This window comes from Bos grunniens, chromosome 11 (assembly GCF_055505025.1).
Source record: "Bos grunniens cultivar Pamir isolate PY7600 chromosome 11, Bosgru_T2T1.0, whole genome shotgun sequence".
NCBI classification, from domain to species: domain Eukaryota; kingdom Metazoa; phylum Chordata; class Mammalia; order Artiodactyla; family Bovidae; genus Bos; species Bos grunniens.
Window position 1 is genome coordinate 87,856,884 of NC_141175.1, and position 17,292 is coordinate 87,874,175.

The 17,292-nt window shown below is 38.3% G+C and overlaps 1 protein-coding gene across 3 annotated transcripts in view; it reads left to right on the forward strand.

Moving 5' to 3' along the window:
- CEBPZ (CCAAT enhancer binding protein zeta) overlaps positions 1-17,292 on the forward strand; it is a 24,869-nt gene continuing 7,577 nt past the window's right edge. The window contains exons 1-9 of one of the 3 annotated variants that reach the window (XR_015137226.1): positions 1-196; positions 2,342-3,831; positions 9,035-9,266; positions 9,996-10,185; positions 10,431-10,594; positions 12,420-12,508; positions 14,493-14,546; positions 15,133-15,235; positions 15,345-15,413. Coding sequence is in view for 2 of the 3 variants with exons in the window: in XM_086327433.1 (XP_086183559.1) it covers positions 41-196; positions 2,342-3,831; positions 9,035-9,266; positions 9,996-10,185; positions 12,420-12,508; positions 14,493-14,546; positions 15,133-15,235; positions 15,345-15,413 (2,383 nt within the window). In the remaining variant the exon portion in view is untranslated. The remainder of the gene's footprint in view (positions 197-2,341; positions 3,832-9,034; positions 9,267-9,995; positions 10,186-10,430; positions 10,595-12,419; positions 12,509-14,492; positions 14,547-15,132; positions 15,236-15,344; positions 15,414-17,292) is intronic. The other 2 variants (XM_086327433.1, XM_086327434.1) reach the window with 2 other exon arrangements.

Genomic DNA, 17,292 nt, shown 5'->3' on the forward strand with positions numbered 1-17,292 from the left:
GGAAGAAAGCTAGGGCCTTTGCGCGCGTGCTTCGCTTGCTATGGCGGCAGCCGAGAAACCTTTGGAGTTCCATGCCAAGCGGCCCTGGGGCCCGGAGAAAGGGCTAGAAGATCCGGACGAAGACGAAGAGGATGATAACGATGAAACCGAGGATGCGTTCTCCCTTCAGGAAGTGTTACGGCTCGGAGGCACCAAGGTAATGGCCGCGGGCTCCCGAAGAAAGGAGACAGGCGTGTGGAGGGGTCGCGAGTGGAATTGCCCCGCGAGTAGCGGGTTAAGTGGCCCAGCAGCCCCCGAGCTGCGGAGCAGGAGCTCACAGCTCAGACTCCAGCTTCGAAATGTACTCTGCGCGTTTCCTGCACTTCTTTCCCGTAATATTGCAAGAAAAACGTCGTTTAGAATTGAACTTTTTTTTGCCGTGTCTTTTCTTAAAATGTAGGTTATCTTCTCTTTTTATTGACGTAGTGTATAAATGGCACTCCATCAGGTCGGAGAGGACTGTTTGTTGTTCCGACCTCTTGACATCCGTGTTTGGGATCCCACTGGTGTTAGAATCTTAAGTACACACACTTGCTCACTTTACGCCCAAGAATCTTTCTGCGTTCTTGGAATTTACGTATTAATGAAACGGTAACCAAACTTTGAAATACACAGTGTATCTAACGCTGAGTAAGAGCTATGACGAAAGCTAAAACGAGAGAGGATAATGAGTGGGAAAGGACTTAAAGTTTTAAACTAGGTGATTGGGGAATCCACCAGTGAGTGAGCAGAAAACTGGAGGGAAGAAAGCAGTGAGCCCTTTTGGTTTTGTTGTCCCAGGAACAGTAAAATAGTGCAGCTGAGGTCAAGTGAAGTGAGAGAAGAGCGGTAAGAAATGAGGTCAGAGACATAAGAGGGTGGACTTATGTTCTCATTTTATGGGAAACCTTTAGAAGATTCGGAGCAAATATGTGACAGTTTGGCTTTGTATTAATTGTTTTGAGGGTAGACTTTTCTGAGCAGTGTGGGAGAGGGCGGAGTGGGGTCAGTGATTAGAGGCAGGAGAAATGCAGTTTCCCTGGGCAGACTGACAGTTTAGTCTGTACTTGGGTTGCATTTTAAAGGAGCAAGTGCATAATGAAAGGTCTTCTTTCTCACTTTAATCTCCAGCCATGCAGTTTCCTCTTCAGGAAGCAATCATTTTAGTGTCTTTTATATCTTTCAAACAAATACACACACCCCTGTATGTGTTATTTTTTACACAAAAGGTGTAGTATATCTATACTATTTGATGCTTCCATATCGGTATATAAAGTTCTGTCATTGGTTTTATGTCAGCATAAATCGTTAATTTATCTAACCAGCCATTGATTGCGGATATTTGTCAGTCTTTTGCTATTTTAAATAATGCTTCAGTAAATAGCCTTGAGTATGTATATCTTTCCCCACATTAGTAAGTGGATGTATATACACCTAAATTTATAGAAATGGAACTTTGACTCAGTCAAAGGATGTCTGTCAGGTATTTTGATTGAAGTTGGCAGATTGCTTTCTATAGGGAACTTCCATCAACAGTATGGGAAAGTGCTTTTTTCCTTCACCCTCTCCCCAGCACCACCTGTCTTAGTGTCATCTCTGCTTGTCTGACGTGTTTAAAAATGGATATATCATTGTGATTTTAATTTGGACTTCTTTCAATGTGAGTGAGGTTAGGCATCTTTTCATTTTTTTAAAAACCTCTTATTTGTTTATATACTTGCACATCTTTCTGTCAGATTGTCACTTCCTTAACTGATGCAGAGGAACTTTTATATTAAGCTAGATTACTTTGATATAAGTTGCCAGTTACTGTTTTTTTCCAACTTATCTGTCTTCTGATTTTTGTATATGTTTTGTGTATATGAGAGAATGGTAAATTTATCCATTCTTTTCCATATGGGACCTGAGTTTTATGTCATATTTAGAATTTTTCCCTACCCTGGTTTTTTTTTTTTTTTCCCCTAATGTTGTGGTTTCTCCTGTTACTCTATAGTTTTGTTTTTCACATTTATTTTTTTGGGGGGCGGGGGGGTAGGGCTGTGCCACTTGACCTGCAGGGTCTTAGTTCCCTGACCAGGGTTTGAACCTTGGCCCAAGGCAGTGAAAGCACAGAGTCCTAACCACTGGACTGCCAGAAAATTCCCTTTGCATTTAAATCTTTGCTTTATCAAGTACTTTGGGTGTGGAAGGGAGCCCAGGCAGTACTATAACTAAATTTCATGGATAATTGATTTCAGCAATATAAATATCATTAACTTTTGAAGTTTTAATGAAACTGTTAGATTTGTAATTTATTGTTAACTTTTCATATGTTTCTATGCAGCAAGATTATCTTATGTTGGCTGCTTTGGATGAGAATGAGGAAGTTGTGGATGGAGGCAAAAAAGGAGCAATTGATGATTTTCAGCAAGGTGAATTGGAAGCATTTATTCAGAATCTTAGTTTGGCCAAGTACGCAAAAGGTTTCTTAATTGAAGAAGATCAACCAGCTAAAAAAGAAGATGATAGCAAGAAGGAATCAAGAGTATCTAAAGTGGATAGTAAAAAGCAAAAAGCAGCAGAAAGTGAAAGTAAGGTGAAAAATAAGAAGAGGCCAGAACAGCATTCTGATGAGAACAACAGTGCCATAACAAAAGCAAAGAAAGATAAGCAACAGGACATCTTTGAATTTTTTGAGAGACAGACTTTGTTACTTAAGTCTGGCGGCAAATGGTATGATATGGAGTATAGCGATGAATATTGTTTGGAACCCCAGCCTCGGGATGTTGTGTCCAAGTACAAAGCCTTGGCTCAGAAGTTGTATGAACATGAAATCAATTTATTCAAAAATAAGACGAATAACCAAAAGGGAGCCTCTTCTACCTGGATGAAGGCGATTGTATCATCAGGGACTCTAGGTGACAGAATGGCAGCCATGATTCTTCTTATTCAGGATGATGCTATTCACACACTCCAGTTTGTGGAAACTCTCGTGAACCTTGTTAAAAAGAAGGGCAGCAAACAGCAGTGCCTCATGGCTTTGGATACTTTCAAAGAGTTACTCATTACAGACCTTTTGCCGGATAATCGAAAGCTACGGGTTTTCAGCCAGCATCCTTTCAACAAACTAGAGCAGTTGTCCAGCGGCAACAGGGACTCCAGAGACAGAAGACTCATATTATGGTATTTTGAACACCAGCTGAAACACTTAGTGGCTGAATTTGTGCAAGTCTTAGAAACTTTAAGTCATGATTCATTAGTAGCCACCAAAACTCGAGCCCTCGTGGTGGCTCATGAGCTTCTTTGTAACAAACCTGAGGAAGAAAAGGCCTTTCTTGTGCAGGTGGTAAATAAACTGGGAGATCCTCAGAACAGAATAGCCACCAAAGCCTCCCATCTGTTGGAGACACTGCTTTGTAAACATCCCAACATGAAAGGAGTTGTGTGTGGTGAAGTAGAGAGACTGCTGTTCCGCTCAAATATCAGCTCCAAAGCCCAGTATTATGCAATTTGCTTTTTAAATCAAATGGTCCTCTCTCATGAAGAAAGTGAACTAGCTAACAAATTAATAACTCTTTATTTTTGTTTTTTTCGGACTTGCATCAAGAAAAAAGATATTGAATCAAAAATGCTCAGTGCCCTTTTAACAGGAGTGAATAGGGCATACCCCTATGCCCAGACTGCCGATGACAAAGTGAGGGAGCAGGTTGATACGCTGTTCAAAGTGCTGCATGTTGTGAATTTTAATACCAGTGTGCAGGCTTTAATGTTACTCTTCCAAGTCATGAATTCTCAGCAGACAATATCAGATCGATATTATGCAGCATTGTATCGGTAAGTACTTAGCATTGTAATACGTGAATGAGAAAAATGTGGTATAATATACTGCAGTGTCCGTCTTGGGGGCAGTAGAAAGAAAGTAGGGTTTTTGGCACTCCTTGGTAACTTGCTCTTCACCAGCTTTTGAGTCACTTAATCTTTAGTTCCCTGTTGGGCATCTGTATTAATATGCTTTGAATATGTCATTTATTATTTTTTTGTTTTGAGAAGTCCCCATCCTTGATCCTATATTTCTTTCCTTCTGTCCTTCACACTGCCATTTAGTTGTTCATTCAACAAGAATTTTTTGAGTGTCAGCTACGTGCTGGGTACTATTCAAGAACTCAGGATATAGCACAGTGAACAAATTTCCCACCTCTAAAATACTTTCATTCATGTTGGGGAAGACAAATAAATGGTAAACAAAGTTTTTACATAGAAAGGTTGAGGAGGAGCATTGCGGTTTTGGAATATATTTTAAAATGTTAGTATTAAGATTTTGGTACTAGAATTACTGAATTTGCAACTGTCCTGCAATGCACCCATTCAGGGCAGATATTTTGAAGTTTGTATACTTGGAAACTATTGAAGTACAGTAAACTATTTCTAATTCATTTTTCTAATTTTACGTACATACAGCTTGCAAGAAACATAATATATTGGTTAATATCTTAGATCTAAACCTAGATTTGACTTATATAGTTTATCCAAAGGACAAATTGCTTTAATTTTCATTAAATCCCTATTGGTAAACATGATTGATCCCGTTGTACTGTGCTTTTATTTGTCTGTAAAATGAAAAGGAAAGCACCTATCTCATAGGTTTTTTAATGAAGATTATGAAACTTACGCACAGCTACACAGCTAAGCAATGATAGAGCTGAGGTTTTAATAAGATTAATGAGTTAATGTACTTTTTAATTAATTTAATTTTTAAGTGAAGGATAATTGCTTTACAGCACAGTGTTGGTTTCTGCCAAATGTTAACATGAATCAGCCATAGTGAGTTACTGTATTTGTAAACCCATGTGATTGTCAGTGTATGCTGTACTTCACTTTCACTGTTCACTTTCATGCACTGGAGAAGGAAATGGCAACCCACTCCAGTGTTCTTGCCTGGAGAATCCCAGGGACAGGGGAGCCTGGTGGGCTGCTGTCTGTGGGGTTGCACAGAGTTGGACACGACTGAAGTGTCTTAGCAGCAGCAGCAGCAGCTATGCTTTTAACACAGCCCAACACATAGTTCAGTGCTCTGTAAGTGCTGGCTGCTATTACTGCTCATTTACATTTCTTTAATTTAATCCTTTTACAAGCTCTCTAGTCTGTGAGGTACAATAATTTGTGCAAGGTCACACACACATCATGAAGTCAACTTAGGTGGCAAATCCAGGCCTAGTGACTTGGAGTTCATGGTGTTTCATGGTACTGATTGGGCTTATACATTAAAAAAGATTTCAGAATTCTTTCCATAATTCTTTTTTTTTTTTTTTTACAGTTAGCCTTTTTATTAGCAGGTTCTACATCTGTGGATTCAGCCAATTGAAGGTGATGGAAAATATTTTGGGGAAAAATTCCATAAAGTTCCAAAAAATAAAACTTGAATTTGAAGAGTCTAAGTACTCTAGCCCTAATTCCCTGGTGGTCCAGTGGTTTCATCTCAGCACTTTCACTGCTGTGGCCCAAGTTCAACCTCTGGTTGGAAAATGAGGATCCTGTAAGCCATGAGGCACAGCCAGAAATGAAAAATTTTTTAAAAATTTTAAGTAATAAATCCTTAATTTTTTAGTTTGGAAAGACTTCCAAGGCTGAAAGTGTAGAGGTTTCAGAGTTAGGTTCTTTAGCAACTTTTGAGGGTCATAAGAATTTCTAGTTTTTGGAAAGTTTGAAATCTACTGGAAAACGTATTTTTCTAATATCCATTTAATATCTCAGTGTTAAACACAGGGGTCTAACATGTCTGAGGAGTGCATTCTTAAACTCTTCAAATTATTGCTTGCCAAGAGATCTCACAGATGGATTACTTCAAAGGCCTTTTAAGGTTTTTTAAAGTATGTATTTTCTCTTGATTGTATTAAAAATATTTTAAGTAAAAATTCCGTGCTATTAATTGACGGATAAAAGAAATGAAGAGATGATTTGGTTTACAAAAACATAATTTATCAAAAACTTCAGGAACATACTCTCTGTCAAATGGTAGAGACACATCCCTGTAAATTCTCAAATGTTTCTATTGATGTGTAATGGAACTTATTAAAAATGAGTGGCAGAACGGATGGAAGTGTTGAAAAATTTAAATGAGAAAAAAGTGGACTATCAAAGTTTATTTGGGGAATTCTCAGGCAATCCAATGATTAGGACTCTGCACTTCCACTTAGGGGCCCCCAGGTTCCATTCCTGGTCAGGGAAGTACCCACATGCCATGTGGTACAGCCAAAAATAAAACATTATTTGAATGACATTGACTATCTCAGAATATCATCAGTATGTACTAGAATTGTGGAATTGACAAAATGGGGGAAACTAGATAGGTGAAGAATATGAAAATATGCTTCACAAAGTTAAATATTTTCATTTCTAGTGTTAGTAAAAAAAATAAAAGTTCTTAGAACAAAAGTGATGATTCTGCTTTTGGAGTAGATATCTGGAGGATTGTGTTTATTCTGGGTTTCCTAATATCTGGGGGTCCAGACCAATTGGAGCATCTCTAGGATTCAACAAACAGGATAAAAAGAGAATTTAGAAGTTACATGAGATAATAGTTCAGCAGCCTGCCAAAGGGGTAGGGGGTGGGGGATGGACAAATAATAGCTATAGTAAAGGGTCAAGTATTTAAAAGGCTGTAAAAGTATACTTAGGTTACTTTGTTGTGTAACCAATTTATTGACCCATAAAATTGTATTATTTAAAGCACACAGAGTGAAGATTTGATACATGTATACATTGTGATGTTTACCATTTTCAAGTTCATTAACACCTCCATTACTTCATGTAGTTACATAGTTACTCCTTGGAGGGGTTAGAGCACTAAAGATCTATTCTCAGCAAATTTCAAGTCTACAGTACAGTATCATTAAATATTCACCATGAAGCTGGAAGTTTGCACCCTTTGACCAACATCTCCCTATTCCCTACTCCCCACCCCCTACCGCTGGCAAATACCAGTCTTTTCTCTGTTTTCTATGAATTTGATTTTTTTTTTTTTTTTTTAAGATTCTGTTCATCCATGAAATCAGAGTAGTAGTCTTTCTGACTGACTTCATTAGGCATAATGCTCTCCAGGTTTATACATGTCACAAGTGGGACTTCCTTCTTTCTCATGGCTAAATAATAATCCATTGTGTGTATATAACATATCTTCATCATCCATTCATCTGCTAACACACGCACAGGTTGTTTCCATACTTCAGCTGTTGTGAATAATACAGTGAATGTGGGAGTGCAGATATCCCTTGACAGACTGATTTCATTTTCTTTGGTATATGCCCAGAAGTGGAGTTGCTGGGTTATATGGTAATTCTATTTTTAATTTGTTGAGGAACTGCTTTACAGCTTTCCATAATGGTTGTGCCAATTTATATTCCTACCACCAGTGTATATGGATTCCATTTTTTCCATGTGCTTTTCAGTGTTATCTCTTGCCTTTTTTATAATAGCCATCCTAACAGGTGTGAGTTGGTATCTCAGTGTGGTTTTGATTACCCTGATGGTTAGTGGTGTTGAGCACCTGTTTCATGTACCTTTTGGCCATTTGTATTTCTTCTTTGGAAAAATGTCTATTCAGATCCTTTGCCCATTTTTTAGTTGGATTTTTTGGGAGATTTTTGCTGTTAAATTATATGAGGTTCCTTACATGTTTTTTATATTAACCCTTTATCAGAGATTGGATCTTCATGGTAGCTCAAATGGTAAAGAATCTGCCTGCAATGCAGAGCCCCGGGTTTGATCCCTGAGTCGGGAAGATCCTCTGGAGAAGGGAATGGCAATCCACTCCAGTATTCTTGCCTGGAGAATCCCATAGACAGAGGAGCCTGGCAGACTGTAGTCCATGGGGTTGCAAAGAGTTGGACACGACTGAGCAACTAACACTACTACTTTATCCGTTACATGTTTGCAAATATTTCCTCCCGTTGCATAGGTTGCCTTTTCAATTTGTTGATGGTTTCATTTGTTGTGAAGAAGTGTTTGATGTGGTCCCACTAGTTTATTTTTGCTCTTGTTGCTTGTGTTGCATCAGAAGGCAATAGTAAAATTAATAGTTAGAAATTACACATTAGATTTCAGCTGTGGATAAAGAAGGTGTTTGTTTTCTGGCAAAAGTAAATTGTCCAAAATCGGATTGTATTCCTAGTGAGAGACTGAGCAATCTGCGGTTACAAGATATATTGAACAACCACTTACCATATCATGAACCATTTGTTCATTCAGCAAACATTCTAGTGCTTATTAAGTGCAAGGCACTAGGGTTACAGCAGTGAATAACAGGCACCGTCCCTGTTCCAATGGACTTTGAGGGGAAAAAGAAAGGCAACAAAATGTGTTCAACTATAAAGAACATAAACACAGGACCAAGAATGATGAAGGAATCTATGGATGTGCAGACAGTTGGAGAAGAGCATCACTGCCTACTAGCTGGGTGACCAGAGGCTGCCTCCACACGGTTCGGGTGAAGACCGTACATGCATAGTAGAAAAGTGAACTGTGAGACTCTCTTTGAGTGCATATAGGAAGGATTTATACAGTTAGTACATTCAAAGGGAGTCTCACAGTTCAGTTTTCTACTACGCATGTATGGTCTTCACCCAAACCGTGTGGAGGCAGCCTCTGGTCACCCAGCTAGTAGGCAGTGATGCAAGGATAAGAACGCTGGTCTAGTCCACTGCTTTCAAAGGGCAGTTTTCATTGTTTGGTTTTGAATTAGCCTTCCATGAAAATTATACTGTTAGGGAGGTGCCCTGTTGGTCTAGAGAATGGAAAACCATTTGGAAAAGAGAAAAGAAACCCCAGAAAAGTTTCCTGCTCCTGTGGAGTTTTTCCCTCTGGTACTATCATCATTCTTCCTGTTCTGGTTATTCACTTCGATCTTACTCCTTAGGACAGAAATGATCTCTTGTTCTAAAATAGTGGGAAGGCTATCCCTAACTAAGATGAGGATATTTATTAGTCGCTGGGTTTGGGGATGTTTTATAAATAAACATGTGCTCTTGTTTCTGTTTTGCAGGAAGATGCTGGATCCGGGGTTGATGTTGTGTTCTAAGCAAGCCATGTTTCTTAACCTTGTCTACAAGTCTCTGAAAGCTGACATTGTGTTGCGGAGGGTGAAGGCTTTTGTGAAGAGGTTACTTCAAGTCACTTGTGAACAGATGCCACCATTTATATGTGGAGCTTTGTATCTTGTATCTGAGATCCTCAAAGCAAAACCAGGTTTAAGAAGTCAACTGGATGATCATCTGGTATACTTTACAACTGCTTTTTAAATCCAGTGGGTTCTGAACTGTATTTGATATTTTTCTTTGCTATGATGACAGTAACATACTCAGTTCTCTGGAGCATCCAGAGTGTGAGACCTGGAATCAGACTGACCTGGATTTTAGTCCCTGGTGTGAAGTCAACTCGGTGGGCATATTGCTTGACCCTTTACTGGTAATAAACTACCATAAAGTGGGATTCTGTGATGCTGTGAAAGACTGATTGCAGGAGGAGAAGGGGTCAACAGAGGATAAGATGGTTAGATTGCATCACTGACTCAATGGACATGAGTTTGACCAAATTCTGGGAGATAATGAAGGACAGGGAAGCTTGGCATGCGGCAGTCAATGGGGTTGCAAAGAGTTGGACAGGACTTAGCCACTGAACAACAACAGCAGAGAGGGTTTAGAACTAGTAGATCTCTTAAACCTGTCTCTCAGTTGTGAAATGGACATAATATCACCTGCCTTATAATTTATAACAAGTCAAAAATTTATTTGAGGGCTGAATGCTTTCAAAGTCTCATGGATTCTTGATTCAAAACTTTATTCCATTTAGCAATAAGAATATGATCTCCTCTCATCTAAATTTCATTTTTGGAACTTTCATGTTTCATCAGAATTGCAATAAGCGAGTCTTCTTCAAAACCACCTCACATAATTGAATGTGGACTTCCAGTTGATTAAACCAGATTCATTAAACCATTTTTTTAGGAGTCTGATGAGGAAGAAAATTTTATTGACATAGCAGATGATGAAGAAGCAGAAAAATTCACTGATGTAGATAAAGAAACAGAAACAGATACCGTGAAAAAAGCTGAGATGGAAAAAACTGAGTCTGAAAGTCATGTGGGAACCAAAAAGGTAGAGTCTGCTTCTTGGGTGCACTTTGATAATTTAAAAGGTGAGTTTCTAAAATCTTTAAAGTTTTCTCTTGAATCTTAGGATTCCCTTTCGATCTTAATAGAAATTAACATTATGCACTTTAGAAGTTCTCAATATTGTTTTCTTTTAGATGGGAGCTCTCATCACTAGGTATATTTAGGTCTTAGAACTAAAATTTTTAACATAATGAATCATTGATTTACTTATGAACAGTACTACAGATAATAAGTAGCATACTCAGTAATGAATCTGCCTGCAATGCAGGAAACCCAGGTTTGATTCCTGGGTTGGGAAGATCCCCTGGAGAAGGAAATGGCAACCCTCCCTAGTATTCTTGCCTGGAGAATCCCATAGAAAGAGGAGCCTGGCAGACTGCAGTCCATAGGGTTGCAGGAGTCGGACACAATTTAGCGTCTAAACCACAGATAGTAAGTACATATTTTTAAATTAAATTCTAGAAATTAAAGCAGATACCTTTTAGAGTTGTGAAGATTTAGTGAGAAAACTGTGGTCATGTTAAATGCACAATAGATCTCTCTTCAGCTGTAAATGTAGTCAGTTTATACCTTTGAACAAGTTTAGTTTCTTGATCTTTAGATGTAAAGGCTTCCTAATGGAACATATATGAAAAAAACACGTGTATACAAAAGTTTGACTTACAAACAAAAGTATTTGTTACATATTATGAAGTATAATTGGAGAAAGAAATGGCAACCCACTCCAGTATTCTTGCCTGGAGAATCCCATGGACAAAGGAGCCTGGCAGGCTACAGTCCACGGGGTTGCAAAGAGTCAGATACGACTGAGCGACTAACACACACATGAAGTATAAAACTTGTGGTTATTTTGTTTGAGCATCATATTTACCCTCTGTAGTTCCTTAAAGAAATGTTTGAGAATTGAAAACTCTTTTTGGTATATTGGGTTGGCCAAAACGTTCCTTTGAGTTTTTCCATACAATGTTGCAGAAAAAGTGGAAGGAACCTTTTGGCCAACTCAAATAGAAACTTAGGCGTTCCATACACACATCAACTGAATTGAATCTATTAACAGAATATTAGAGCCAAAAGAAATTGTAGAAATGCAGCCTCTTCATTTAAGGCTAAAAGAAAAACACACTAGCCTTGAGGATCAAGAAAGGTGCCAGCTGTTTACAATAGCTAGGACATGGAAGCAACCTAAACGTCCATCTGCAAATGAATGGATAAGGAAGTATTAACAATGGAGTATTACTCAGCTATAAAAAAGAACAGATTTGAGTCAGTTCTAATGAGGTGGATGAAACTGGAGCCTGTTATACAGAGTGACATAAGTCAGATAGAGAAACACCAATACAGTGTATTAATGCATATATATGGAATTTAGAAAGATGCTAACGATGACCCTATATGCAAAGCAGCAAAAGAGACACAGATGTGAAGAACAGACTTTTGGACTACCTGGGAGAAGGCAAGGGTGGGATGAATTGAGAGAATAACATTGAAACATATATATTGTTACCATATGTAAAATAGATCACCAGTGCAAGTTTGATGCATGAAGCAGGGCACTCAAAGCCAGTGCTCTGGGACAACCCAGAGGGATGGGGTTGGGAGGGAGGTAGGAGGGGGGTTCAGCATGTGCATGAACACATGTGCATGGGGACACATGTGCACCCATGGCTGATTTATGTCAATGTGTAACAGAAACCACCACAAGATTGTAAAGTAATTATCCTTCAATTAAAATACATATTTTAAAAAGTTGCCAGACCCATTTTTCAAATTTGTGGAACTCTTGGTCAGAGTAGTTCACCTGTCTGAACCTTAGCCTGTAAAGTGTACAAGAAAAGTATGGTAGCCACCAGGAAAGTTTTTTAAAGAATCCATCAGAGGGCTAACCTAGGAATAATCCTTTAGAAGGATGACCAGTATGTACATTGTGAAGTAGACAGTTCCTTCTGTGTTCTAAAGGTTCCTTGTTGTAAATTTTGTAATGCAGAATTGCTAAAAACATGAAGAAGATAATATGAAACCTGTTCCAAGTGATACTTACTTCTAGGCATAATTTAATGACAAATATTCACTGCACTCTAAAGTTCCAAAAGAATTTAGACCTGTTTCATCTTCAGGTCCTTTGTCATCTTAACACTTAGGATCTAACTGACCTAAAAGAAACTAAGAGCGCTGTTGGTGACAGCATTAATCCTGGTGGGTTAGTGACCACTTGGGCTAGGACCAGAGCATTTGAGAAATACTCTATTTTTGTTCACAGGTGGCAAACAGTTAAACACATATGATCCATTCAGTAGAAACCCTTTGTACTGTGGAGCTGAAAATACAAGTCTCTGGGAACTCAAAAAGGTAAAGTAATTCCAAATTGTCTCCTAATTCATCTGTGCCGTATATTTGCCCCCATGGATTTAATAGTTTCTTTTCCATTTTTCTTGTAAATGATAAATAGAGGAGTTATTTAGAAATTAGTCAGCATAAGCAATTTGAAATATGTCACCTGGCTGTAATGCCTTATAACCCATATTTCTGTTGCCTGTAATAAACATTAAATTTACACATTTCTGCATTCATATGTAGAAAATCTTAAATAACGTGGGTACAAAATAAGGTTATTATTCATGGCTGTAAATAAATTTTGCTTTTCCTAAGTATGCTGTTGTATATAATGGCTCTGTAAAATGGATACATTTTGCTTTACGCATTGGATATCTCAGGGCTTCCCTGGTGGCTTGGTGGTGAACTTGCCTGCCAATGCAAGAGATGCAGGTCCAATCCCTGGGCTGGGAAGATTCCATGGACAGAGGAGAGTGGCGGGCTACAGTCCGTGGGATCACAAAGAGTTGGACACAACTTAGCAACCATATTACCGCAATTGGGTATCTCTGAAAAATTTTGTGGTAGTAGAACTATTTGCAAGCAAAGTTACCTTGTAAATGTATAAGAGGAACTCATTTCTAATAACCTTTCTGGAGTTTTGCTAACGCAAGTGTCTTCCTAGGCAGACTCCTGTGGGTCCCTGACACCTTGTTAGTGAATCTGTAAGGTCACAACTACTTTGAAAGTGATACCAAGATATTATTTGCCTTTGTCACTGTTGATGCACTGGTGGTATTAAAGAAATGATGGCTAAACTGCTGGTGACTTTAGCAGAAATAAAAACAGTAGTACCAAGCTGTACTGATGGCCATTATATTCTTCATTGCCATATACTTGAAAGGGAGGAGGAAAGCCAGTATCACACAAGTATGATGAAGCAAGGAAAATTGTTGATTTTATTATTTTAACCCCAGAATACCTAGGTATGAGACTTTTCTCACATCTCAAGGAAAAGTGCCTATATAATTGTTGGAAATGCAGCTAGCTACTTTTTTCATGAAAGACTGGCTGACAGACTGGTCATGCTTTTGTATTTGGGAGATATTTCTTGAAAATGAATGAAGTAAATCTTTTACTTCAAATGAAACAGCTGACAGTATCTGTTATCAGTGATGAAATTCAAGCTTTGGTTAAAATTTTAGAACTCCTATAACCACCATCTTAAGCTTAACAGTTTCTTGGTATCTTTTCTAATGAAATTCATGGTGATACTATGGTTTTTGTGATGTTTAATTAAATGTCAGCAACATTTTGAAGAATTGCATAATTCACAAAATCAGTATTTTATAAATGACCAGTGCACAGTGTTAAAAGTCAAACATGAATAAAAGATTCATCCACTGTAGACCAGTTAATTTTAAGTAGCAAATACCAAAAGTTGATAGGGTTTCAGACTCCATATTGCAGCTCATCTTTGGTATAGTATCAAAGGAAAAAAATCCACATTTATGTGAAAGACCATTAGTTAATCCCCCATTTTTTCCAAGTATATATGTGTGTGGCCAAATTTCCTAAACACACGTGAACTAAAATAACATGGACTACAGAAGTAGATATGAGAATCTGCTGGCTTCTCTTAAACCAGACATTAGATTTGCAAAGCTGTAAAATAATGCTGCGCTTACCACTAATGTTTGTTTTGAAAGTTATTTTTCATTCTACATGTTATTGTTTATATTAATATGTAATAGATTTATTGTTAATTTTAAATGAACTGTAAGTGTTCAGATTTTCTTTTGTTGTAATTTCTAATAAAGTTAAGTATCAGTAGATATATCCCACTTAACTCACAGAAGCTCTTAAGGTCCTTGATTTTGAAGTATACAGAGTGTTCCTGAGACCAGAATGTTGAGAGTAGTCACTCTTCTCATGTATTGGCTTCAGTTTCAGTTTGGGGGATTTTCTTAAATAACCTGCAGTTTTGGTAGTTGACCTTATTTCACATATTTCTTTCCAGCTATCTGAGCATTTTCATCCTTCTGTGGCCCTTTTTGCAAAGACTATTCTTCAGGTAAGTCTCAAATATTCAGAAGACAAGAAATTAAAGAAAATAAGTAATCCTGTTTGAAGTAGTCACTAACTGGTCAGTGTTTTCTCTACTAGATAGAATTGTGTATGTTTTTCTGCTTTTGTAAAGGAGCAATGATTTGTTTGATAAAGAGCAACAGATAATTCCTCCCACTCTGAGATGAGTGGAAATACATGGATATTATAGAACCACAACAGTTATTTATTACATCCTGATTATTTATTGCTCCTGGAGAAAGGCTACCCTCCCCTTTCCCTTTTGCCATTTTTTTCACTCAGCGTTGATTCCTGGTTCATGGTTAGATGACCTATAGTATTAATACTGTTTGCCTATTCATAAAATCAGCAGTGCATTATAGAATATGTATGCGTGTGTGCTTAATTTCTTCAAGGAAAGAATAATGTGCATGTGAGGGATATTTGAAGGGTATTTTATTGCACATTTGTGCCTTTGAAGCAATGTAGTAGATGCTTATCTTTTTCTTGTTCTTCTGTGTGTGTGTGTGTGTGTTGTGAGTATATATATATATTTCAAGTTAAGATCTTAATTCCCTCCCCTCATCTTTCAGGGAAATTATATTGAGTATTCAGGGGATCCACTGCAGGATTTCACACTAATGAGGTTCTTGGATCGATTTGTATATCGAAATCCAAAGCCACATAAAGGCAAAGGTATACTTCTGTTTGATGAACTTTTCCGTTTTCACTGTTGATATTTAATAAACAACATAAGCATATATAACTAGGTTTTACATTACACTGTCTTGATTTTACATTTCAGAAAACACAGACAGTGTTGTGATGCAGCCAAAAAGAAAACATTTTATGAAGGACATTCGTAGTCTTGCTGGTAAGTATAAAGCCTGGACAGTTGAAACTGACAGTAGTGCAGGTTAGTAGCACACAGGTTGTGTTAGTCTTTGCTCTGCTTATCAGGGTAAAACCTAAGCACCACAGATAGTATCCATCTTTGTGTTCAAGAATGTATACATTTTCAAGTTTACTGTGACTGGGCCTTTTTTCTTTTTAATTACAAAACATTTCAAACATATCCAAAGTATATACACAAGTGGTATGATAGACCTTCCCCCCCACCCCACCCCACCTTTGTAACCATCACCCATCTTTTAACAATTAACATTTTGCTATTCTTGTATCATCCATAGGTAAAGCTATAGCTCTGTCACTGACATCAACCCCACCCCCCATATATAATTATCTTTTATAGTTCAGACCATCTTAAGCTCTCTAATATGGGCTTGGCAGAATAACTACAACAGATTTTTGTCACTGAGCGTTATTTTAAACTTATTTCTATGGGTATTTAGTACTCATCCTGTGAATCTAATTCTCTTTGTATTCACAGCAGACATTTATTTACATATTAGATCCCAGTTCCTTTTTGTTCAGAGTCTAAGATTCAGTTCAGTTCAGTTCAGTTCAGTTCAGTCGCTCAGTCGTGTCCGACTCTTTGTGACCCCATGAATCGCAGCACGCCAGGCATCCCTGTCCATCACCAACTCCCGGAGTTTACCCAGACTCACGTCCATCGAGTCAGTGATACCATCCAGCCATCTCATCCTCTGTCGTCCCCTTCTCCTCCTGCCCCCAATCCCTCCCAGCATCACAGTCTTTTCCAATGAGTCAACTCTTCGCATGAGGTGGCCAAAGTACTGGAGTTTCAGCTTCAGCATCATTCCTTCCAAAGAAATCCCAGGGCTGATCTCCTTCAGAATGGACTGGTTGGATCTCCTTGCAGTCCAAGGGACTCTCAAGAGTCTTCTCCAACACCACAGTTCAAAAGCATCGATTCTTCGGTGCTCAGCCTTCTTCACAGTCCAACTCTCAAATCCATACATGACCACAGGAAAAACCATAGCCTTGACTAGACGGACCTTTGTTGGCAAAGTAATGTCTCTGCTTTTGAATGTGCTATCTAGGTTGGTTATAACTTTCCTTCCAAGGAGTAAGCGTCTTTTAATATCATGGCTGCAGTCACCATCTGCAGTGATTTTGGAGCCCCAAAAAAATAAAGTCTGACACTGTTTCCACTGTTTCCCCATCTATTTCCCATGAAGTGATGGGACCGGATGCCATGATCTTCATTTTCTGAATGTTGAGCTTTGAGCCAACTTTTTCACTCCACTTTCACTTTCATCAAGAGGCTTTTGAGTTCCTCTTCACTTTCTGCCATAAGGGTGGTGTCATCTGCATATCTGAGGTTATTGATATTTCTCCTGGCAATCTTGATTCCAGCTTGTGTTTCTTCCAGCCCAGCGTTTCTCATGATGTACTCTGCATATAAGTTAAATAAGCAGGGTGACAATATACAGCCTTGATGCACTCCTTTTCCTATTTGGAACCAGTCTGTTGTTCCATGTCCAGTTCTAACTGTTGCTTCCTGACCTGCATATAGGTTTCTCAAGAGGCAGATCAGGTGGTCTGGTATTCCCATCTCTTGAAGAAGTTTCCACAGTTTATTGTGATCCACACAGTCAAAGGCTTTGGCATAGTCAATAAAGCAGAAATAGATGGTTTTCTGGAACTCTCTTGCTTTTTCCATGATCCAGAGGATGTTGGCAATTTGATCTCTGGTTCCTCTTCCTTTTCTAAAACCAGCTTGAACATCAGGAAGTTCACGGTTCACATATTGCTGAAGCCTGGCTTGGAGAATTTTGAGCATTACTTGACTAGTGTGTGAGATGAGTGCAATTGTGTGGTAGTTTGAG